This window comes from Candoia aspera, chromosome 1 (assembly GCF_035149785.1).
Source record: "Candoia aspera isolate rCanAsp1 chromosome 1, rCanAsp1.hap2, whole genome shotgun sequence".
In the NCBI taxonomy this organism is placed as follows: Eukaryota; Metazoa; Chordata; class Lepidosauria; order Squamata; family Boidae; genus Candoia; species Candoia aspera.
In genome coordinates this window covers 157,735,417-157,754,806 of record NC_086153.1, presented here as the reverse complement: position 1 = coordinate 157,754,806, position 19,390 = coordinate 157,735,417, and the positions used below count along the sequence as shown (strand labels likewise).

Genomic DNA, 19,390 nt, shown 5'->3' with positions numbered 1-19,390 from the left:
TAAGTTAATCATAGAAAAAGAAATGTAAATCAGATTTCAATTACAATAAAGGAAAGCAGCTTATATATTATCAGGATCCCTTAACTTCTAGCTGCGCATGGGTTCTTTCTCACAAAGCCTTTCCCAGAACAAAGACATATTTCATGAAGTAGCACAAGGTACAAATGTGCTATCAACCAAACTACAAAATGACAAACTACGTAAGTATGGGCTATCATAGGTGAGATCAGAAGTAATAGATGAAGCTGAGTAAACAGGAAATTGAGAAGGATGAAAAAAAGATAACTGCAGATGAACTTGTGAAGAGCTAAGCAATGAAAGAACAGTGCGCTACACCTTTCAATCATATTTTGTAGATAAGTAGACGTATAACACTGAGGCATACATAATTCAAGTGAAGAAAACTGCGTGTATGACCTTGCATTAACCCGTGAGCTAAATAACTACATTTCCTCTTACTTTAATTGTATTAGAAAGATGCCTTGTCTACCAATGTTCCCCTCCTTTTACAAAAGAGTGTTTCTCATCAAACTTTAAATGTAGAAGTAAACAGGACAAATGAACAAACATTATTTAGCTTTGGGGTTATTTTTCTAAGTATATACTATACTATATGATTAAAGCATTTCTTTCTTTGAAAAACAGATAGAAGGGAGATACATGCTGAGATAAAGCTAGTTTGTATGTATTAAAAGAAGTCTCCTGGACATCAGCTAGATTAAATGGCAGGATAAGGCCATAACTCAAAGCACCCACATCTATTTTGGCAAAAAGCATGTTTGGTAAATAAATGATTTTTTTAAAAAGAAAATACTAAATTAGAAATTAGAAATAAATTAGAAATGATTATACAATAAAAGTCAATATAACTGATTTCTTGCAGTGCAAAAGATAGGTTTATTGTGTCGCACATCCACTTTTTGTCATTAAATTGGTCTTAAGCAGAGTATCAAAGAATACCAGCTCTTCTCCCCAGGAAATCTTTTTGACTCATTTTATAAGAAATGTGTATTGCTGCCCATTTATTTTTTACAGTGGAGGCATCTTAAACTGGATCCTGACACTGGCATCCTATTTATTCAGTCTTATTCAGCATTACCCTGAGGAGGACTAAGATTCACATATTACTCATTTCAGAAGGAGTCCTGGCACCCTTATCTACACCCTCTTCTATTAACATCTCCAAATACATCTCTCATAGATCACTGAGGTGGACGGGGCCAATCAGATTCATTTCCCTGCTCAGTGCAGGAATCCAAATTAAAGTGTCCCAAACAGAGAATAAATCCAGCAAAAGAGACACTGCTTCCCTGAATATTTGGTTCTATTGCTGTTACAGCTAGGATTTTTTAAAAATTACTTCTAATATTCATTTGGAATCTGTATTTTTTACTGTTTCCCACAGCTTCTCTTATCCCAGTTATAAAGGCATCTGAGTCCACAGAAATAGTCTTAATCAAATAGAAGTGCAGCCACTGAAACATCAGCTTTTCTAAACTTTCAGTCTAAGACAGCAGCAGTTTGCTGACACATTTTTCCTCACATTCATTACCTGAACAAAGTAGAAGCCATCCATGGTCCTGATTGCTGCTCACCTGAATCCTCTGGTTTCATTTGGATATTTAATGTGGCCTGCCTCTCCCTTCTAGGGAGATCCAAGCCCAGGCCCCCAAAGTGAGGATTGGTTTGCCAGCCGTCACTTATAAACAATCTGATGGGGATGCTGCTATGTATTGGGTCTGATCTGTTATTTCTGCGTACTTACACTGTTACAACCACTTCATTAAACTGTACCACAGACTTCTCCCTCCACTGGGTCCTTGTCTTTCACCCCAACCATCCTATGTCTGACTAGCTCATCCTCTTTAATGGAAGTCTCCCTGGCTGCAACTGGAGTAGCATTCCTTATCCTGTGTCCCTTTACATACAGATGTATGTTTTAGGATGTTAACTTTTGACTTGTTTAGTCTGGCCAGTAGGCATGAACAAAAGGGACTCAGGATAGTCTTACCAATATCTTGTGGCAATAGATTTTGGCTCTTGGGGAAGTAGGCAGAGGTCTGACCGATCCCCTTAATAATTTACGTTCAAAGGAAAACATTTAAAAAAACAAATTGTTGACCATGGCTTTAAGATACTAAACACAAGAGTTAATACTGCTCTTTTGTACTTAGTATTTTAAATTAAACTGACAATAGTTTAAAAAATTAGAACTCAAAATCTGGACTTTATTTCTTATGCCAGTTTAATACAAAACTTACATTTAGGCACTGTGATGTTGGGAGAACTATCTGTAGCATGTGTAGATATGTGCAACTTATTAATTGCTGCTCTTCTGCCTGCTACTGGCAATATATTCCAATTTTATACAACTATCTTTTTTTTAAAAAAAGAACTCACTGCATTTGATTCCTAATCTGGATTAGGAACAAATTCATCCTGATTCTAAAGACTACCCAAGAGCTCTATTCCTCATTAATTCCCGCTACACTGTCTCGATGTATGAACTGAAAGGAAAATAATTCATAATTCGTAACAGAGTCATTTCTGTTAGATTGCCAATAAGGAATCAAATCACATTGTGATGAATGTACATGGAAGCATTCTAGATCCCACTTTTCCACCCTCATCTTTCTATCTCATAATACGAGAAATACTGGAAAGGAAGAGACTTCATTGCCATAAAACTTTAGTTAAATACAATTAAATGCAGTTAAGTTTTGTTCATTAACAAAAACATCTCAACTCTTTTGTAGCCCTTCAATACAATCATATTCTCCTACCCCACCCCAAAATGGTGGCTATTTGTATAAAATGGAAAGGAACTGAATTCTAAGTTAATTTAAGATGTATATTTTGTATTTTGTACCTAAGCAGACAAATGCAACCCTTTTGTATAAGAGGGATCTGCTGTTTGTTGCAGAACCCATTATATAAGAGGTTGCATTCAATCAATCTAATGAGTCACTGGGAGTTGGGCGGCATATACATTTAATAAATTATTGTTGTTATTGTTCTTGCTGGGTTTACAAGATACACTGAGTCATAAGCTAACCAAATTGAGTTTGCTGGTACATTTGATTAAAATGTGGTTGGCTAGTTGTGGTTCAGTGTCACTACATTCATGTAATGCATGGTTAATATTAACGTAATACCCATGATTAATATAACCATAGTTCAATTAACCCAGTTAAGTACATTTCACATAATGTGCTGACCATTTATCTATAGGGGCTAAATATGCAGACGACTAGGACTGTGATTAACTTATGGTTCAATTTGTCATGCAAACCGTTATGTCATACAGCCATAAAGCCATTATACAAGCCACTATGATATCAATTTCTTAACTAAAACTCTTGGGAATCCTTAGAAATCATATTGGTACCTTCTCTGACATATTCATTTTGTTCCAATGCTTGTCATTCAAACCCTGTTTTATATTGTTTCATTTTCTGTAATATACCCACTCTCCCACTAGAGGACAGGATGACTATACTCTTGCTGCTTCACACAATCTGAAATCATTATATCTAAGTAATCAAAAAATACAACTTATTTTAAGAATTATATAAATGTATCAAGTAAATTACATCTTTGTATTTAAATGGAATCAATCTATTAATATTTAAAATACCACAACCACACATTTTAAGCACATTTCTTCTTTAAGGTAAAATATTTACTGATTTGAACATACATACTAATGTTTTAAACAGTTAGTCAATAACAAAAGAACAAATTTAATCTATTAAAACAGCTATTCAAACTTTAAATAGTATAATCCAAGATATAGTAACAAACGGTATTTAGAGTACTTACCAATTCAAAATATATATTAAAATAATTCATTTAAACAAAATTGGTTATACTGCACTAATTGTGCCATAAATATAAGGTAGTTTGGAGTTAAAGGCATCTAAAACAGTGAACAGGTCTTAATATGTTAAAACTACAGGCACATTTTATAGAACTGTAAAATCCACACCCAATGAAAAAAAACATTTTCACATTTTTTTGTCATCTCATTAAATTTCTAAGTTTGTTCAGGAACACACATGAAAGTTTCTTTGTTGGAAACCCTGTCAAATTTTGTTCAATTTTGTGACTATGAGTACTCTCACAGTCTGGTCAAAGGAGCTACAGACACAGAGACCACGTTTGTCAGGACTCCAGTCAAGACTAGAAATAGGTTGTGTTGACAATGTCACATTCTGTAAAAGGCTAACCGAACCTGCTATTCCCATTTCTGTTCCTTCTGAATCCTTCTTAGAGCGCTGTGCAGGATACTCACTAACATAGGGAAAATAAAATAAGCAAAACCATTTTATGAATGTACAATACGAATTGTTTTATTCTATCTCCCTACCTTTTCTCCAAAAACCTCAGGATGCCTTCCAAGAGACATTGCATTTTATCTTCTGAATAACTTTATGAAGTGGGTTAGATCAAAAGACAAGAGATGTGCTCAATGCCACTCAATATTTTTCATCCTGGCTTTTAAGTCCAATGCTCTAGAAATGATACCATAGTTTCTCTCTTCTCAAAAAAGCAGTGGGGAATGTCTATGAGTGTGCAAAATATTTCAAAACATTAAGAACAGCAAAACTAAGAATGAAGCTATAGATTGCAATATTATGCTCTCTAGCTCAAGGCTGTTTGGAAAAAATACTCTTAGAATCTTAGTAGCCATTTTATAGGGCCATCACCTCTGCTCTTGAGCCAATCCTAAGATCAGAAAGAGACTTGAGAATGCCTCAAGGGTGATAGAGCAAGAAGACTCAAATATGCATTTAGATCACTTCTAAAGGTTTTATAATTCTGTAAGGTTTTTTCTCAAATACTATCCCTAGCTATGACAGCCAGCCTGAAACGGGGGTGGGGCAGAAACTGGAGTTAGAGCCAGTTTGGTCTAGTGCTTAAGGTTCCAGGCTAGAAGCCAGGAGACTGAGAGTTCTAGTCCCGCCTCAGGCATGAAAGCTGGCTGGGTGACCTTGGGCCAGTCCCAGCAAACCTCGCAGGGTAGTTGTGGGGAAAACGGGGAGGAAGGAGTATTAGGTATGTTCCCCACCTTGAGTTATTTATAAAAATAATAAAGGCAGGATAAAAATCTAAAAAAAAAAAACCTGTATATGGCAGTCCTTGAAATCAAGTCTTCATTATAACCTCTCTGACTTATTTGCCAATTAGAAATTACTTTATTAAGTATTATTTAAGGGATCTATCAATATTAATATAAAATAGGGAGGAGAGTCACTGTAAGACAAACTAGTAACATGCTAAACAGTTAATGAATCTTAACACTATCTTCACCAGAGGGAACATACCGTGTAACAACCCGTATCCATCCTAAACATGTAAAATAGTGATAGCAAGATCATTGCAGTATGGAGATGCACTTAGAATCTGCATCTCCATAGCCAAATAAAATATATATTGAAGATGCAAGAGGAGTGAAATCTAACAGAGTATAATTTCAGTCCCTAACAGCAACATTTCCTAGCGTGGGAAGAATTACTGATATTACCAAGAATAAAAGGCCTGGAACAGGTCTCTCAATGGTAACTTGCATCTCATTAAGGTCCACCTGCTTTTTCTTGCCTTTTTTTTTGGGGGGGGGGTGGCACCAGACTACCTTGTACTATTTTTATTCTCTTGAGAAATTTGTATCATTTTAATCAACACACTGATATTTAACTTGTTGCTGTTAGAAACATCTCATGCAAGCTGCTGGATTTTTGTTTTATCTTTTAATTGCTGTGTTTTATTGTGTACTTCTACCATTTTGCATATTTTAATCTGCTGTAGGCCACCTGTAGCAAGGCAGAGAGGTACAGCATTTGGATCACTCAAAAACATGGTTTTGATGGAAAGAGAAATACTTACTATTTCCAGAGATGAAGGTTTCCAGCTCCTCCACTTGTCACAAAGATATCTCTGTTCTGTGGTAAGTGCCGTACTTGCCACACAGTGGATTTGTGAGCCTGACAGCAAAATTGTGTAACAAAATGAGACAGAAAACAATCTAAGAAAGAGGATTTTCTTCTTTTGCAATTTTCTGTAACAGGCTGGAATCAAGACTCAAAAATCAGTAAAGTGAGTGATTAGAAGTGCCTAAAAAGTTGTTGTGTTCTTGCCCCACATTTAGCCTGTAATGTGCAATGAAGAATGAACACCCATTCATCTAATCACTAAGCAGTATGAGCCCTTGAAAGCAGTAGTGACTGTAATTCTGACAGTCTCATGCCCGTAGTTAATTCTGCAAAGCGTAAGAGACTTTCCCTTAAATTTTCTGCTTGTTACAGAGAAGATGGAAGTTAGGGGAGTTTCATTTCATGCTTGGCCAGGGAGACAGACTTTTTATACCTCTCACATCATCTAATACAGAAAAAGGAGAGGGACAGTTGTAAAGAGGCAGCCAGAGCGTGCAAACAAGGGGCTTATTTCCTGCTTGGGCAAGCTGAGAAGAAACTTGGAAGCATCAAGACCTTCCCTCTCTCAATGCACAAAGCCCAGGGTGAAGTGAGAGCATTTTTCTCTCTACAGTTCTTCCAGAAATACAAGAGAACCCAGGATTCATCACAACCACAAATAATTGCTGGATAGCAAGGCTACTCAGCTCAACATGCAGATCATATTTGACTCTTCTAGCTGGCTCATTCATTTGTGATGTGGCATTCATTCTGGGAGAGATTTATCTTATTCAATGTACATTTTCCAGAGAGAAGGCCAGATACAAATACAAACATAGTCTCCTTTTTTCCTGGTTGGATGTGCACCTTTAGACGAATGATTCTCCAAATCTCAAAGGGCTTCTAACCTTATTAGCTAAAAGAAGGAATAATATTCCAAACCATCCTAACTCTGAACTTAGCTTTGTGTGAGACAAATATTCCAGGGATTAGGGCATGAGTGCTTTTGAACCACCACCACCTCCTTCTCCTCCTCCAATGGCATATTGTAACAGAATGTCTCCCACAGTAAATTAGCGATCTCTCTTTAAAAGAAATATTACCTTCTCTGAAACAGAAGCAAAACCTTTAGTTGGATGCTGAGTTCTCATATCAAAAACATGAAATTTTCCTTCAAGCGATGTAGCTACCAATTTATTCATATTTATATCTTTCCTGTCGAATTCAACACTACAAACCTAGAGATTTAGAACAAGCATGCATTAAATTTCAGCTGAATAATAACACATTACAAGAAAGAACTGTAATGCAGTTTGTTTAAAAGCTCCATCTTTTGCCTCTTTCTAGTTCTCTGCTTAGCCCTAATGGAATCAAAGATCTCTTTTGGGTAGGAACACATGGGCCACCTACATACCCTGTGTTATGCAACAAGATTTTACAAAGTTTTACACTCTTTAACAAAGTTTCTGGATTTCCTGTTTAATAGTGTCACTTCCTGAAAGTAAGAGACTACAGTTTCTTTTAATTTTCAAATATTTCATATTTATTTTAAAGAGTATTTGGTCTGGCATAATGTTCTGTCATAGACTGACCCACTGCTAGTCCAACGATCTGGTAAAACAAACAAGCAAACAAGTGAACAAAAACCCTAAAATGTTACCCATCCACACAGAACTACAAAGAACATGCTGAAACTCAGCAGCAAATTACCAGTTTTTGCCATATAGATTATCGTTCTAAGTTTAAAGAAGAAACTGGGCTGAAGCTTTTGTTTACAGGGACTGTGAGCCAATCCAAAATTTAACTATTTTAATTTAGCCCAATGACAAAACAACACACTGCATAATTGGCCAATGTTTCTTGATTGCAAATATCTGTATCTTCCAATTTGTGAAGAAAAAAAAATCTAACCCCATTCTTAATGTTGGTCTCCCAGCGTAATGTCATATTCCTAAGGTCAAACAATTTGATGTCCCCATTGTCATAGCCAGCACATACGACCCGTTCTTCTTGATTATAAGTGTTGCCTAGTTAAAATAAGATGACAGTGTTCAGATAAAGACTCACCAATAATCAAACATTATTATAACAATCTTGTATTTCTACACCAATTCTATTTTAAGGAAATGCATTTGAAGTAAAACATTTCTTCAGTGAGATAAACAAATAGACAAATAACTTTATTTCAGGCTCAAAAACAGAATAATGAATTAAAACAAAAAAAGAAGTGGCAAACTGCAGACTATATGTGTTATTTTAAACAAGACATTAATGCACATACTTTCTGCCACTGAATAACATGATTTGGAGTATTTCTGTCAAAGGTACTTTGACATTGGAGAAGATCAAAGGCAATGAGTTGAAGCCTGATTTCTAGAGGACTAATGGGCTGCATTTCAAACAGAATTTTCAATTTTCCTTAATAATTCCCATTTGCTTTCTGTGTCAGAGCATCTGCAAAAAGGAATATTGTGATATTCAGTAGTACTGTAGATGTTTTGAAAATTATTCAGAATAAATGCTTTGGACCATGCACAAATTCAACATCTCTCTACTCTTCCTTAAATATAGCACAAATGTAATACTTCTCCACAATGTTTTCACGTTTGGAAGCCTGAAAAGAGGCTCTTTTAATGAATATTAGAGAGACGTATTTGTGTTAGAGCCCAAACATTTCTTCCAAATATTTTTTAAAGAGCAAACAGCTATTCAGAGAATAAAGTGATGGGAAGCAAGGTAAATCCCATAATAAATTTTTATATAGCATTAACAATTTAGAAATTCAGAGGACCTACCAAATGCAACTGTCCAGCAGTCTCTTGTACTCTCTCCTTGTGCTGGTTCCATACTGGCAACTGGAATGTCTTTTTGTCTCGGGTCCCAGACTTTCACTGTCCCTGCAGTCATCAATTGAAATCGGTATTTATTCTTCTATAGCCCACTTTCAACTTGCTTTTGAGAAAACATTGTACATATACACATATATACAGTTATCTGTTTGTCTGTATGAGTGTAAAGGTCTCTTCAGTTTAGTTCAGCCCCTGGTGACTCCACAAATAAATCCATGTAGTTTTCTTGACAACAGCATAAAAGCAGTTTACCATTTTACTTTCTACAATGTATTCTCTTCATTTCCAAAAATTATCAGTGGCTTACAATATTAATAACAGAAGATTAAATTTTAATCAAACAGCCTGATGTGCCAACATTTGGGTTAGCATGATCTTACTCATCTCCAAATGCCTTTCTGAAGAGCCATGTTTCTACGATTCCTTCTGACTGAAGAGAGGTCAGAGATCCCTTCTTTCCTGCAGAGGTCCATGCCACCATGGAAATCAGAGAGTGATCTGACTATGACAAACGACTGATGGAATGTCCACTGTCCTCAGATTACATTTTAGCTGGTCCAAGACACAAACCAGATCTAATGTACGGCACCTACATGAGTTGGGCCTATGATCACCTAGGACAAGCTCATGGTTATCCTGGTGGCCTTGAACCCCATCTTCCCTCCCCAGGAAGGGTAAATTGGTGCCAAAAATATAAGGAATTCCTTTACCTTGCAGTCATACCTGAAATCCAGCTGGGCACACCTCTGAGACAACACTCCCCATCACCCATATGATCTTGGTAATATATGCCATTGCCTTCTCTGGGCATGTTTTTTCAGCTTTGCAGACTAGCCTATAGCTCATGTATTTCCCAGAGTTTTCTCATTCAAGGACTAACCAGATCTGATTATAATTTAGTTTTCATCCCCAAACAGGATGCACACAAATGTAATACTTCTCCACTGAAGTCTCTACTACCTGTTGAAACACTTTGTAAATCATATTTTGTATAGTTCAAAAAAGATTCTTTTCCTATGTTTTCAAAATTTGATGGATAGGCTTTCAGTTTAATCCAAGGAATGGTATAATAAATATAATTATTTGGCAGATGAAGCTGTTATTTTAATTATACTATTATAATTGTATACATTAGCTATTTTGCAACTGTCTTGTTTTGTGTTTCTCTTTTTACATTTCATACATGTAGCTATCAATTTGTTCCAGCTCTCTTAATGACTTATGTGAAAATCCTGTTTGATGGGGACTCAAAATAGAACATACAGCATATGTAGATCTTATTGCAGTATCTTATAACCATATCATATGGCAGCTGAGGACCCTCAAATGGAAAAAGGCTGGCCTATAATGCTGCTACCAAGTTTATGCTAGTGGAAAAAGGTCTATGGAATGTCAGACATAAACTGGAATGATCAGTAAATTAATCTGATTAGCTGGACTTATAAAATTGTTCTCTTTCAATGCTTCAGAATCTGCTGGATTAAAAAGAAATTCTTAGCTTTTTATCACCGATGTTCCACAAAATTTTTTGCTCATTTAACAATAAATGTGATAATAGTGAGAACTCGATTTCACAGGAAAAAAAACTTTATAAGGTAAGGTCATACTGATCAACTTTGAAGGCACAAGATAGGATCAAGACAAACTTTTAAAATTCTCAAATCTATTTGGCAAAATCTGATGGCCTCCAGACAAGCAACACTATAATTCCCAACATTCCCAGCTAACTTGGTTGTGACTGGGAACGGTGGGAAGTGTAGCCCATTATATTTGGAGAGTCCAAGGTTTGGGAAAGCTGACCAATTAACTTGTTTTGCTCTAATGTTTGGATGCAATCCAAATCTATTATGTCATAGTTTCAGTGAAATATGAACTGTTCAGAAAAAGCTAACTTTTCTTTAAAGTATATGTAACTAATTTATTCATTAGCTGACATGTGAAAATATGTATTAATACCTTAAAGAAGACATGAACGTTGAACTTCAGTGACCTTCTGGTTATAGCAATACTACGTTGATTTATTTCAAAGCTGTGTATCATTTTACCAAGTGAGATATAGCCACACAGTAGCCTTTTACAAAATATGAAAAAATAAACTAAGGTCCAAAAACCTCCCCAAAATAGCCTGCAGAGTTCTGAATAAGGCTTGTGGCTGCTGCCACCCACTTCTTGCTCCATAAAGGACAAATTTCTGCAGCAGTTAAGGTAGCTTGCTCAAGCCTCAGGCATGCAGTTGCACTACTGCTTGATTATACATGTGACTGTGCTGATTCACAGGATCAAGCAACTAGATAGGCTGGGAACAAAAGATCACCTTCTGCTATTTAGTAAAGAACACAGAGAAATTGCCAGGGAGGTGATGGTCAACACATGAACACAGATTCTCATTCTTCAGTCCTCCTTTTACATGTTCTTTCCCATCTATATTTATTTGATAGATTTATATCCCATCTTTCCTCCAAGAACTCAAGATAGTTTGCCAAGGTGGAGAATCTCTCTTCGTAGTATAACCATATATCAATCTCATTCTCCCTCTTCTGAGATGGTTGGTCTCTTGCTAGCAGCTGTTAAGCTATTGAACAGGAAAAGCCAGAACCATACCATTGCTCTTGAGGTCAGAATCAATCAATCCACCAATCTTAGCCCAGAAAAGAGCTGAAGGCAGAGCTCAGGCTAATTAAGCCAGGACAATTGCCTACTCCTCACTGCATGGAGTTAATATTGTAAGTGCCTGGGTTATACCCCAGATGTTTAAGGGAAGTGCCCTTGTAAACTCCGTTCAACCCCTGGCCATGGGGGTTGGGCAGGATATAGAGGTGAAGGATATTTTTATCTCATGCTGTCTTTCAGCAATGAGATGCCACTTGAAATGTGTAATTCTTTCACTTTCTCACTATCAACATCTGGAAAACCCTAATTCTGAAACAGATATATAGATATCTTAGGATTTCTTAGATCTTAATACCTATTTTTCTCAAACTGAGAAAGATATGAGGGGTCATGCAAAAAGAACAAATTAAGGCAACTTTTCAGTAAACATTTGTCTAAAAATTGAAAGCACTGAATACATTAAGCACTGAATTATATGCAACCTACTTCTGAGTTCATAAGATGGACTTACATATATTATTTTTGCCAGTGAAAATGGGCAGTCTTTTAGGGACAGAACTGTACAGCAGCTTGTTAGAAGGGCTGAATACTTCTATAACATCTAATGTTTCAAGGCTTGATTCATAAGCAATAATCACTTCTTAAGTGGGCGGTGAACCTCATAAAGTATACATTAACTTACAAACAAATTCCACTATGTTCACAGGGGTTGTTCCTTGAAAATTATATTGTTCAGCCAAAGAGCTGTATCATTTCTATGAGAAATCCTGATGTTCGATACTGAATGCAAATCAAATATATTACCCATTGAAACTGCCTGTTTATAGCATATGGCTGCAGATTTCCAAAGCAAGCTGTCAAATTTGATAGACTGATGGAAAAAACATATGGAGCTCATCACCATATATTTTCCATTCAATTCAAAGCTAGGATGATCTTAAGAATAAATGTAAAAACCTATCAAAGTTGATTCATAATATTGCAATCTACATTACTTGATCAAAAATAGAAGACTCTATTATCTGGATTAATTCTAACCTACTTCCCTTGTTCTCCCCTTCAAGGGCACAGCAAGAGGACTAACTCACCATCACGACTTCCTGTCACAATTTCTGGGGCTCCTTCACCAATTCCCAAACCACCAACACCATCGATGCTATTTATGATTTCTTTATGCCCCTTCACAGAGTATACTGGTATTTCTGGAGCTTCCAAATTCCTAAACAATAGAAATGGAACAGTTACTTTGTGTTCATTCATAAACATCACCTTCATCTAGAGCTCATCTCTTGATGCCTACTTGGACACCACAGTTTTCTTGGTGACAGTATGCAAGTAGTTTGCCACTGCCACCTTATGGAATGTTTTGCAACTTCCTAATCCAGTTTATTGCCTGGGATACTTCCTGGTAGTCTCCCACAAAATCTAATAATACCCAACACAAGATCAGACACATTTATTCATATTTCTCAGTAAATCTACTTAGAGATACAGCATACAATGCTCAAAACAAAACTAGTACAGCTATGCATTAGAACATAATTCTCGAGAAGTGTCTCTGTCCTCCTGAGGCCACATACCTCTCTCTTATTCATTAAAATGGTCTGTCTTTTTTCAGAGTTTCACATGAGCTCAGAAAAAAGATGCAGCTCCTTTAAGGAATCAATTCATTAAAGTTAATATTCTTAAAGTAGCCAATTTTTTTTTTCAGGATCATACAGAAACCTTCAAAATGACAGACTGCTTTTATTGAGTAGCAGAAAGATGTTGCATTTGCAAAAGATCCAAAATACTTCTGAATTATTTCTGAAGCATGTGTAAATCTAAAAACTAGGCCCATCTACTCACAGATAGCACACCAATCATCAACTTGATACCCAGTGCCATTTATAAATTTTCTGATGAGAGAACCAATGACAAGATAGTATCAGTTGCAGAATATGAATTCACATTTATCCTTACTACAAAGAAAAATGAATACTAACATAAGGGTTTTTTTGTTTTCTTTAAAACATGACAGAAATACAAAAGAAGAAATCAGTTAATACCCTCATGATGCAAAATGGAAAGATACAAAATTACGATTTAGTTATAATGCAAAGTTAATATGATTTTTTAATTTAAGGGATTTTAAGTGGCAGTGAAGGAAGTTGCCTTACAATTGTTAAGCAAATGAAGCCCTGTAACAATGGACATCAAAAAAGTCGTACTTTTATTACAAATTCTTGTAAATTCAGAAAAGGCCATAAGAATTGGAAGACTGCATAAAAAGGCCTATTGGAATATAGAAATGAGGCTGGTATTAAAATGTACATTTATTATTTATACATTCTTTCCTTTTCCCTATTTTATTTTGATATAACTTCCAGCTTTCCAGGGCTATTCTACTTTTCAGACACATACCTTCAGATTAAATTTCTGATTATGAATTTGCATAAAGTCTTTAAAGAACTTTTTTTGATAAAACAAAAAGTCTTGTTTTTGTGAAGATTAATTCATTATACTGCATCACAGATTGGTCTGAAAATTAACCTGAGCTTTAAAATAGATTTACTTTATAATTGAGGGTGGGAGATTCAGAAAAAGAAAACCATAAATGATTATAAAATTTGAATTAATTTTATAATAAATAAGCTTTCTTGTAAATTTTATAAATCTTCTTCAGAACCAAACATTTGCTTTATTGCTGTCCTAACAGCCAGGAAACACACTGAGACAAGGAGCTGGTCTCTAATGTTTATTGCTAGTATTTAACAGGAATCCTAACAAACTGAAGAAGCGTGGGAAAACCCAGCCATATAAACCCCGCAGGTTAAGGCGGTCCCGATCTGTCTCTCTTTGAATGGCTGACCAATTCCTCAGTGCTACGCATGCGCTTGACAGTCTGGATGGGAGCCCCCTGCTCGCCATCCTTACTCATGACAATTGCTGCTTAAAACCCTAACACTTCTAAACTAAGAATATTTAAGACAGTTAACAATAGTGGTTTTGCAATGATGTTAAATTGTCCAAGAAATAAAAAAAAACAGCAAACTTCTAAATAATTAAAATTTGCAAAAAGAACATTTCTTACCATATATTTAAATTTCCACCAAAATCCCCTGTAGCTAAGTATCTTTGTTGCAGAGAAGCAGCCCCAAAGGTTCCACATTTAATAGGTCGTGATTTTTCAGTCTGGAAGGAGAAATAACCTTTTAGAGTGAGCGATTAGGTTTTTCAATTTATGTCTTGTTCTGTTAGGTCCTATTAGAATCAAACACTGACTAAACATAATCTTTGAGTTTCACTAGGCTTGAAATGAATGTTAAATAGATTTCAATAATTAGATGTTGGGATATAATGTTTGCAATTCTATACATACGTTTTTGGGAAGAATTCCAAATAATTCAAAGGTTATCATTCCAAAGGCATAAAGACTGCCTCTCTTATGCACAATCGTTCTCCTTTGTTCTCTCCAATTTACTCTGAATATATCTACAAATTATTAGCCTAGTTCTCTCTAGGTGCATAATCTAGATGATGATGACAGACATGAAACAGAAAAATTAGAAGCTGCCATTCAAGTTCCCATAGTTGGAAGAAAAAACTGGATATATTTCACATTTCATTTCTTGAGAAACAAAGAGTATGCACTGCTTGTTTTTAGAGATACTCAGGTTTAATTTGTGAATGCAGCAACCTTTTAGTGTGATGTCATTTCTTAACTGCAGTTCATATGTCAAGCTCCTAAATGCATCCTTTACAAATCATAGCTGTATTTAACAGGACTAGTCTATATAAATCTATATACCAATGTATACCATTACATTCAGAATGACCAACATTCAAGTTTGCCAGATCCTTAGAATCCAATTTCTTTAAAGGAAATTAAATATATATATATATATTCTCAGATTAATTTATATTCTGAGAGGAATTGCAGTCCATATATCTGGAAAATATTTTCAGGAAATAAATTCTTTAGAAAATTTCTATGGGGTTCTTCAATTCCAGTATCTTCACAGAAAATGCAATTATCAATTAATGAGGGAGGATTCAGTTTTCTGAATCTGGAGCTATATCACCATGCCTACCTATTGTCAAGTATTAAATACTGGAAGCCAACAATTGGTGTTAATTTCCTGATTTGGGCAACTTTGGAATATACATATATAGCACCTTTGGTTGGATGGACAGTATTAGGGTCTAAATATACTAAAACTCTAGTATCTGTATAAACAATTCTGTCAGTTAGTTATGGAATGGAATGTCTAATAAAAAAAAGATTTGACCTTTTTTCCGAAGCCAAATTGACTTTATGGAGAAACCCAACTTTAAAAATTGGGGAAAAGATGGTGATATGGAAAAATCAGATGGAAGCAGGGATATTGACTTTGGACCAACTGATAGGTGATGAAGATGAATTTTTAACATACTCTGTGTTAAGAGATAAATATCATCTATCAGATATAATGCAACAGCAGTATTTACAGTTACGCTGGTTAACAACATTGTTTGGACCAGCAGTATTTTCAGCTCCTGAGACACCTGAGATACTAGAACTTGTTAAATTATTTAAAACTAAAAAGCCTACCATTAGTTTTTATAGGTATTTCTTATCAATACATAAATTTGATATGCAGATGTTAAAAAATGAATGGAATAAGGAATTAGAGGTTCCTATATTGTCTAGACAATGGGAGAATGTCTTAACGTCCATAGCAAGAGCGTCAACGGACCTCAAACTATGACTTATACAACAAAAACAATATTTAGAATTTATTGGACTCCATTACATTTGTATAGAAAAGGACTGTCAGGATAATGCTTCTTTAAAACATTTGTTTCTCCAATGTCCTATACTTACCAAGTTTGGGGATAAAAGTAGTGGATTATATAAATATGATTGCGCAACAAAAGCTAGTTTTCAGAGGATAATATTCTTTTGAACTATATACCTTGTACATGGAATTTGACAATCAGATAACCTAAGTGGATTCTCTGTGCCCTTACTATGGCCAAAAGATTGATATTGCAGCATTGGAAAGATAAATGTATGGCTCCATTTATTTACTGGATTGAAGACCTGATTGCACTTACCAGTTATGAGTAGACTTTGTATGGACAAGTTTAAGGAAATATGGGACTCATTTGTACAAAATACAGTAGGTTAAAAAAATGATTATCATATAAATGTATTAGAACTGTATTGTAACTGTTTACTGTTATAATGATGTATCATACTATGTTTTTTTTTCCTTTGTTATATTTCTTTCACTTTTTTGCTAAAGCACTTTTCATGTGTGTTTTTTCCTTTTCTGTTTGACAATGTATGTATCTCCATCATTCTTATCTTTGTGTTTTGCTCTTTTTCTTTGTTATTAATTAAATAGCAAAGTAGGTAGGTAGGTAGGTAGGTAGGTAGATAGATAGGGAATCAAATCAACATACAATTTATTCCCACAACCTTTTGGGCAAGATATAAGTTGTTAATCAACTAAATTAGCAGGTTCTGACACAAACATGTAATTATGCTATTCTGTTGCATTTTGCCTCATCTTCACCATCTCCCACTTCATATGGGCAACTTTCTGAAGTTCAATTTGAGAAATTCAGCTATTTCTTATTTTTTTTCCAACCTTAAATTTGTTGTTTTTGTAGAAGTTTAGTTTTTTTAAAAAGTCCACAAAAAATAGGTAAACAGTTTCCCTAATACATGCTGCGGGTTAAACTGCTGAGCTGCTGAGCTTGTCGATCAGAAGGTCAGCGGTTCAAATCCGCGTGATGGGATGAGCTCCCATTGCTAGTCCCAGCTCCTGCCTACCTAGCAGTTCGAAAACATGCAAATGTGAGTAGATGAATAGGTACCGCTTCGGTGGGCAGGTAATGGCGTTCCGCTTAGTCATGCTGGCCACATGACCACGGAAGCGTCTACGGACAAACACTGGCTCTTCGGCTTTGAAACGGAGATGAGCACCGCCCCCTAGAGTCAGACACAACTGGACTTAATGTCAAGGGAAACCTTTACCTTTACCTTTACTATATACTATATACTGTGCTTTTCTACTGTATGTACTTTTCACAATCCATATATTTTGCATACACTTCAGTTGCAAACAGAACTTTGCATTAAAATACTAATTTAACTAATCCAGCTAGTTTGGGGCAGGAATACATAGATCTTCTAAAGAATGTCGCTTCAGAGTAGATATGCCCTGCTTCAACCCTCTGCCAACAATTCATCGATGCCATTCATGGTGACCCATGCATCTTTTAAAAAATTATTTGTAGACTAACATCCTCCTCTTTAGAAAGTAATACTAAAATAAAACCTAATTTCCTTCAAGTAGAAAAGAATGAAGTGCTTGCCCATTGTGAGGATTTAATTATTGTATTTTGGGGTCTGCAAATCTGTACTATAGAAAAGGATTTTGTTTCTCTTTAAAGCTTTTTAAGACCAATGGGTTGTGCATCTCTCCCACTGCTATGGCTACAGGAATAACTGCTCTGTGTTTAACGGAGCGCTATACAAGAACAGTTAATGCCTATCTCCATGGTGAGTACTGTGGCGTTCTTATTATTCATTTCTTAACATGTTTGACTCTTAATATACTGCCTTGCCAAATATGTGGTGCCAACATGACTAGAAGATACTAATGCCGATATATATTTCCTCATTATTTGTTCTGAGATACACTTGTATGTATTCTGTTAACTGGAACTCAAGCTTTGTAATTAAAAGTTTAATACTGAAATGACCAACAACCTTAAGCTGTTTTCCTATTCATGCATTTGAACCATGCTTCTGACTCTGTACGAATGCTACACTGCAATTAATGCCAGTGGAGGCAAACTCCAGGCATTCCAGTTTTAAGAAAATGAATGCAGGTGCACCCAACATAGAGCAGTCTCTTCACCCTACATACACAAAAGGTGAGTGACAGAGGACAATTCCTGATATCAATTCCTGATAATGGAATTCATACATTAAAAGACCTCAATCCTCCCAGACTGGAAAAACCTCTGTTAAACGACTACTTACCGATATCAAACGTGTAGTGATAAACCACATTTACACACTTTTCAAAAGAGACCAAAAAAAAAACAAGGAAACAAAAAGATCAGAACACATCCTCTCCAGCAGCCAACACCCAGATGAGCAGGGATTAACATCAGGCAAACAATCAAGCAGAAAGCAATATCCTAATGAAGGAACTACCAAGCAGAAAACCACACCCCCACCAACACTGGCAGGGCAAGCTACTGTATATAAACAGGGAGCAAACCCCACACTCAATAGCACTGATGATGTTACCTAGCCAGGTAATGAAACGTCTGCAAGCAAGGCTCCAAGCTCAGACAGCACCAAGGACTCCACAGTTCAACCCTGAGCTACAGATATTCTCTTTTATTGCAACTACTGTATCAGCCCTCGAGCCAGTAATTAGATCTCAGCCGGAAAAAGCCTTGGGAATCCACGGCTGAGCTTCCACTAAAGCCCAGGAAGCTACCAAGCGGCCCAGGCAAGGGAGCAGAATGAGCACCGTGGCTGGGAAGTGTGTAGTCCTGGGAGTGAGGGTGGTATTCTCGGGCTCCTTGCTGCTGTTGCGGGAGAACCGGGGCTGCAGCCCGGCGCCTTCCCTTCCTTACTTCGCGGAGGAGATTGAGGCGGCCGCCTTGCAGCTCGTAGAGCTGAATGACGCCGGTGCCGCGCGGGAAGCTGCCCAGGCAAAGAAGGCGAGCACTGCAGGGCACCCATTTGCAGTCGAAGACAGTGTAGTTCAGGCTGTGTTGCGTATGCGCGATGATCTGCGGCTTCTCCAGCAAGCCTCCTGCCGACGACATGACGGCAAAGACCCTCCCCTGAGCCCAACGGCACCCACCGCTGCCCGCACCCTCGCCGCTACCCTCCCCTTAGCGACTCCACGCATACGGAGGCAGCGGAGGCCACACATCCGGGATACTAGATCATAGAGAGGGTTGTTGTCCGTACTCCTTTCTGGGCTGCGCAGCAACCCCTTTCCTTCTGAAACTCACTGG

The 19,390-nt window shown here is 36.5% G+C and overlaps 1 protein-coding gene across 1 annotated transcript; it reads right to left on the bottom strand.

Moving 5' to 3' along the window:
* Positions 1 to 859: 859 nt before the first annotated feature.
* Positions 860 to 19,271, bottom strand: DNAAF10 (dynein axonemal assembly factor 10). The gene is made up of 8 exons (XM_063316558.1): positions 19,001 to 19,271; positions 14,445 to 14,545; positions 12,460 to 12,590; positions 8,708 to 8,809; positions 7,824 to 7,939; positions 7,016 to 7,150; positions 5,887 to 5,984; positions 860 to 4,293 (listed from the first exon to the last, which is right to left on the bottom strand). Exons 1-8 carry the CDS (start codon positions 19,193 to 19,195, stop codon positions 4,086 to 4,088), a joined length of 1,086 nt encoding a protein of 361 aa, XP_063172628.1. The 5' UTR covers positions 19,196 to 19,271; the 3' UTR covers positions 860 to 4,085.
* Between the last annotated feature and the right edge of the window lie 119 nt (positions 19,272 to 19,390).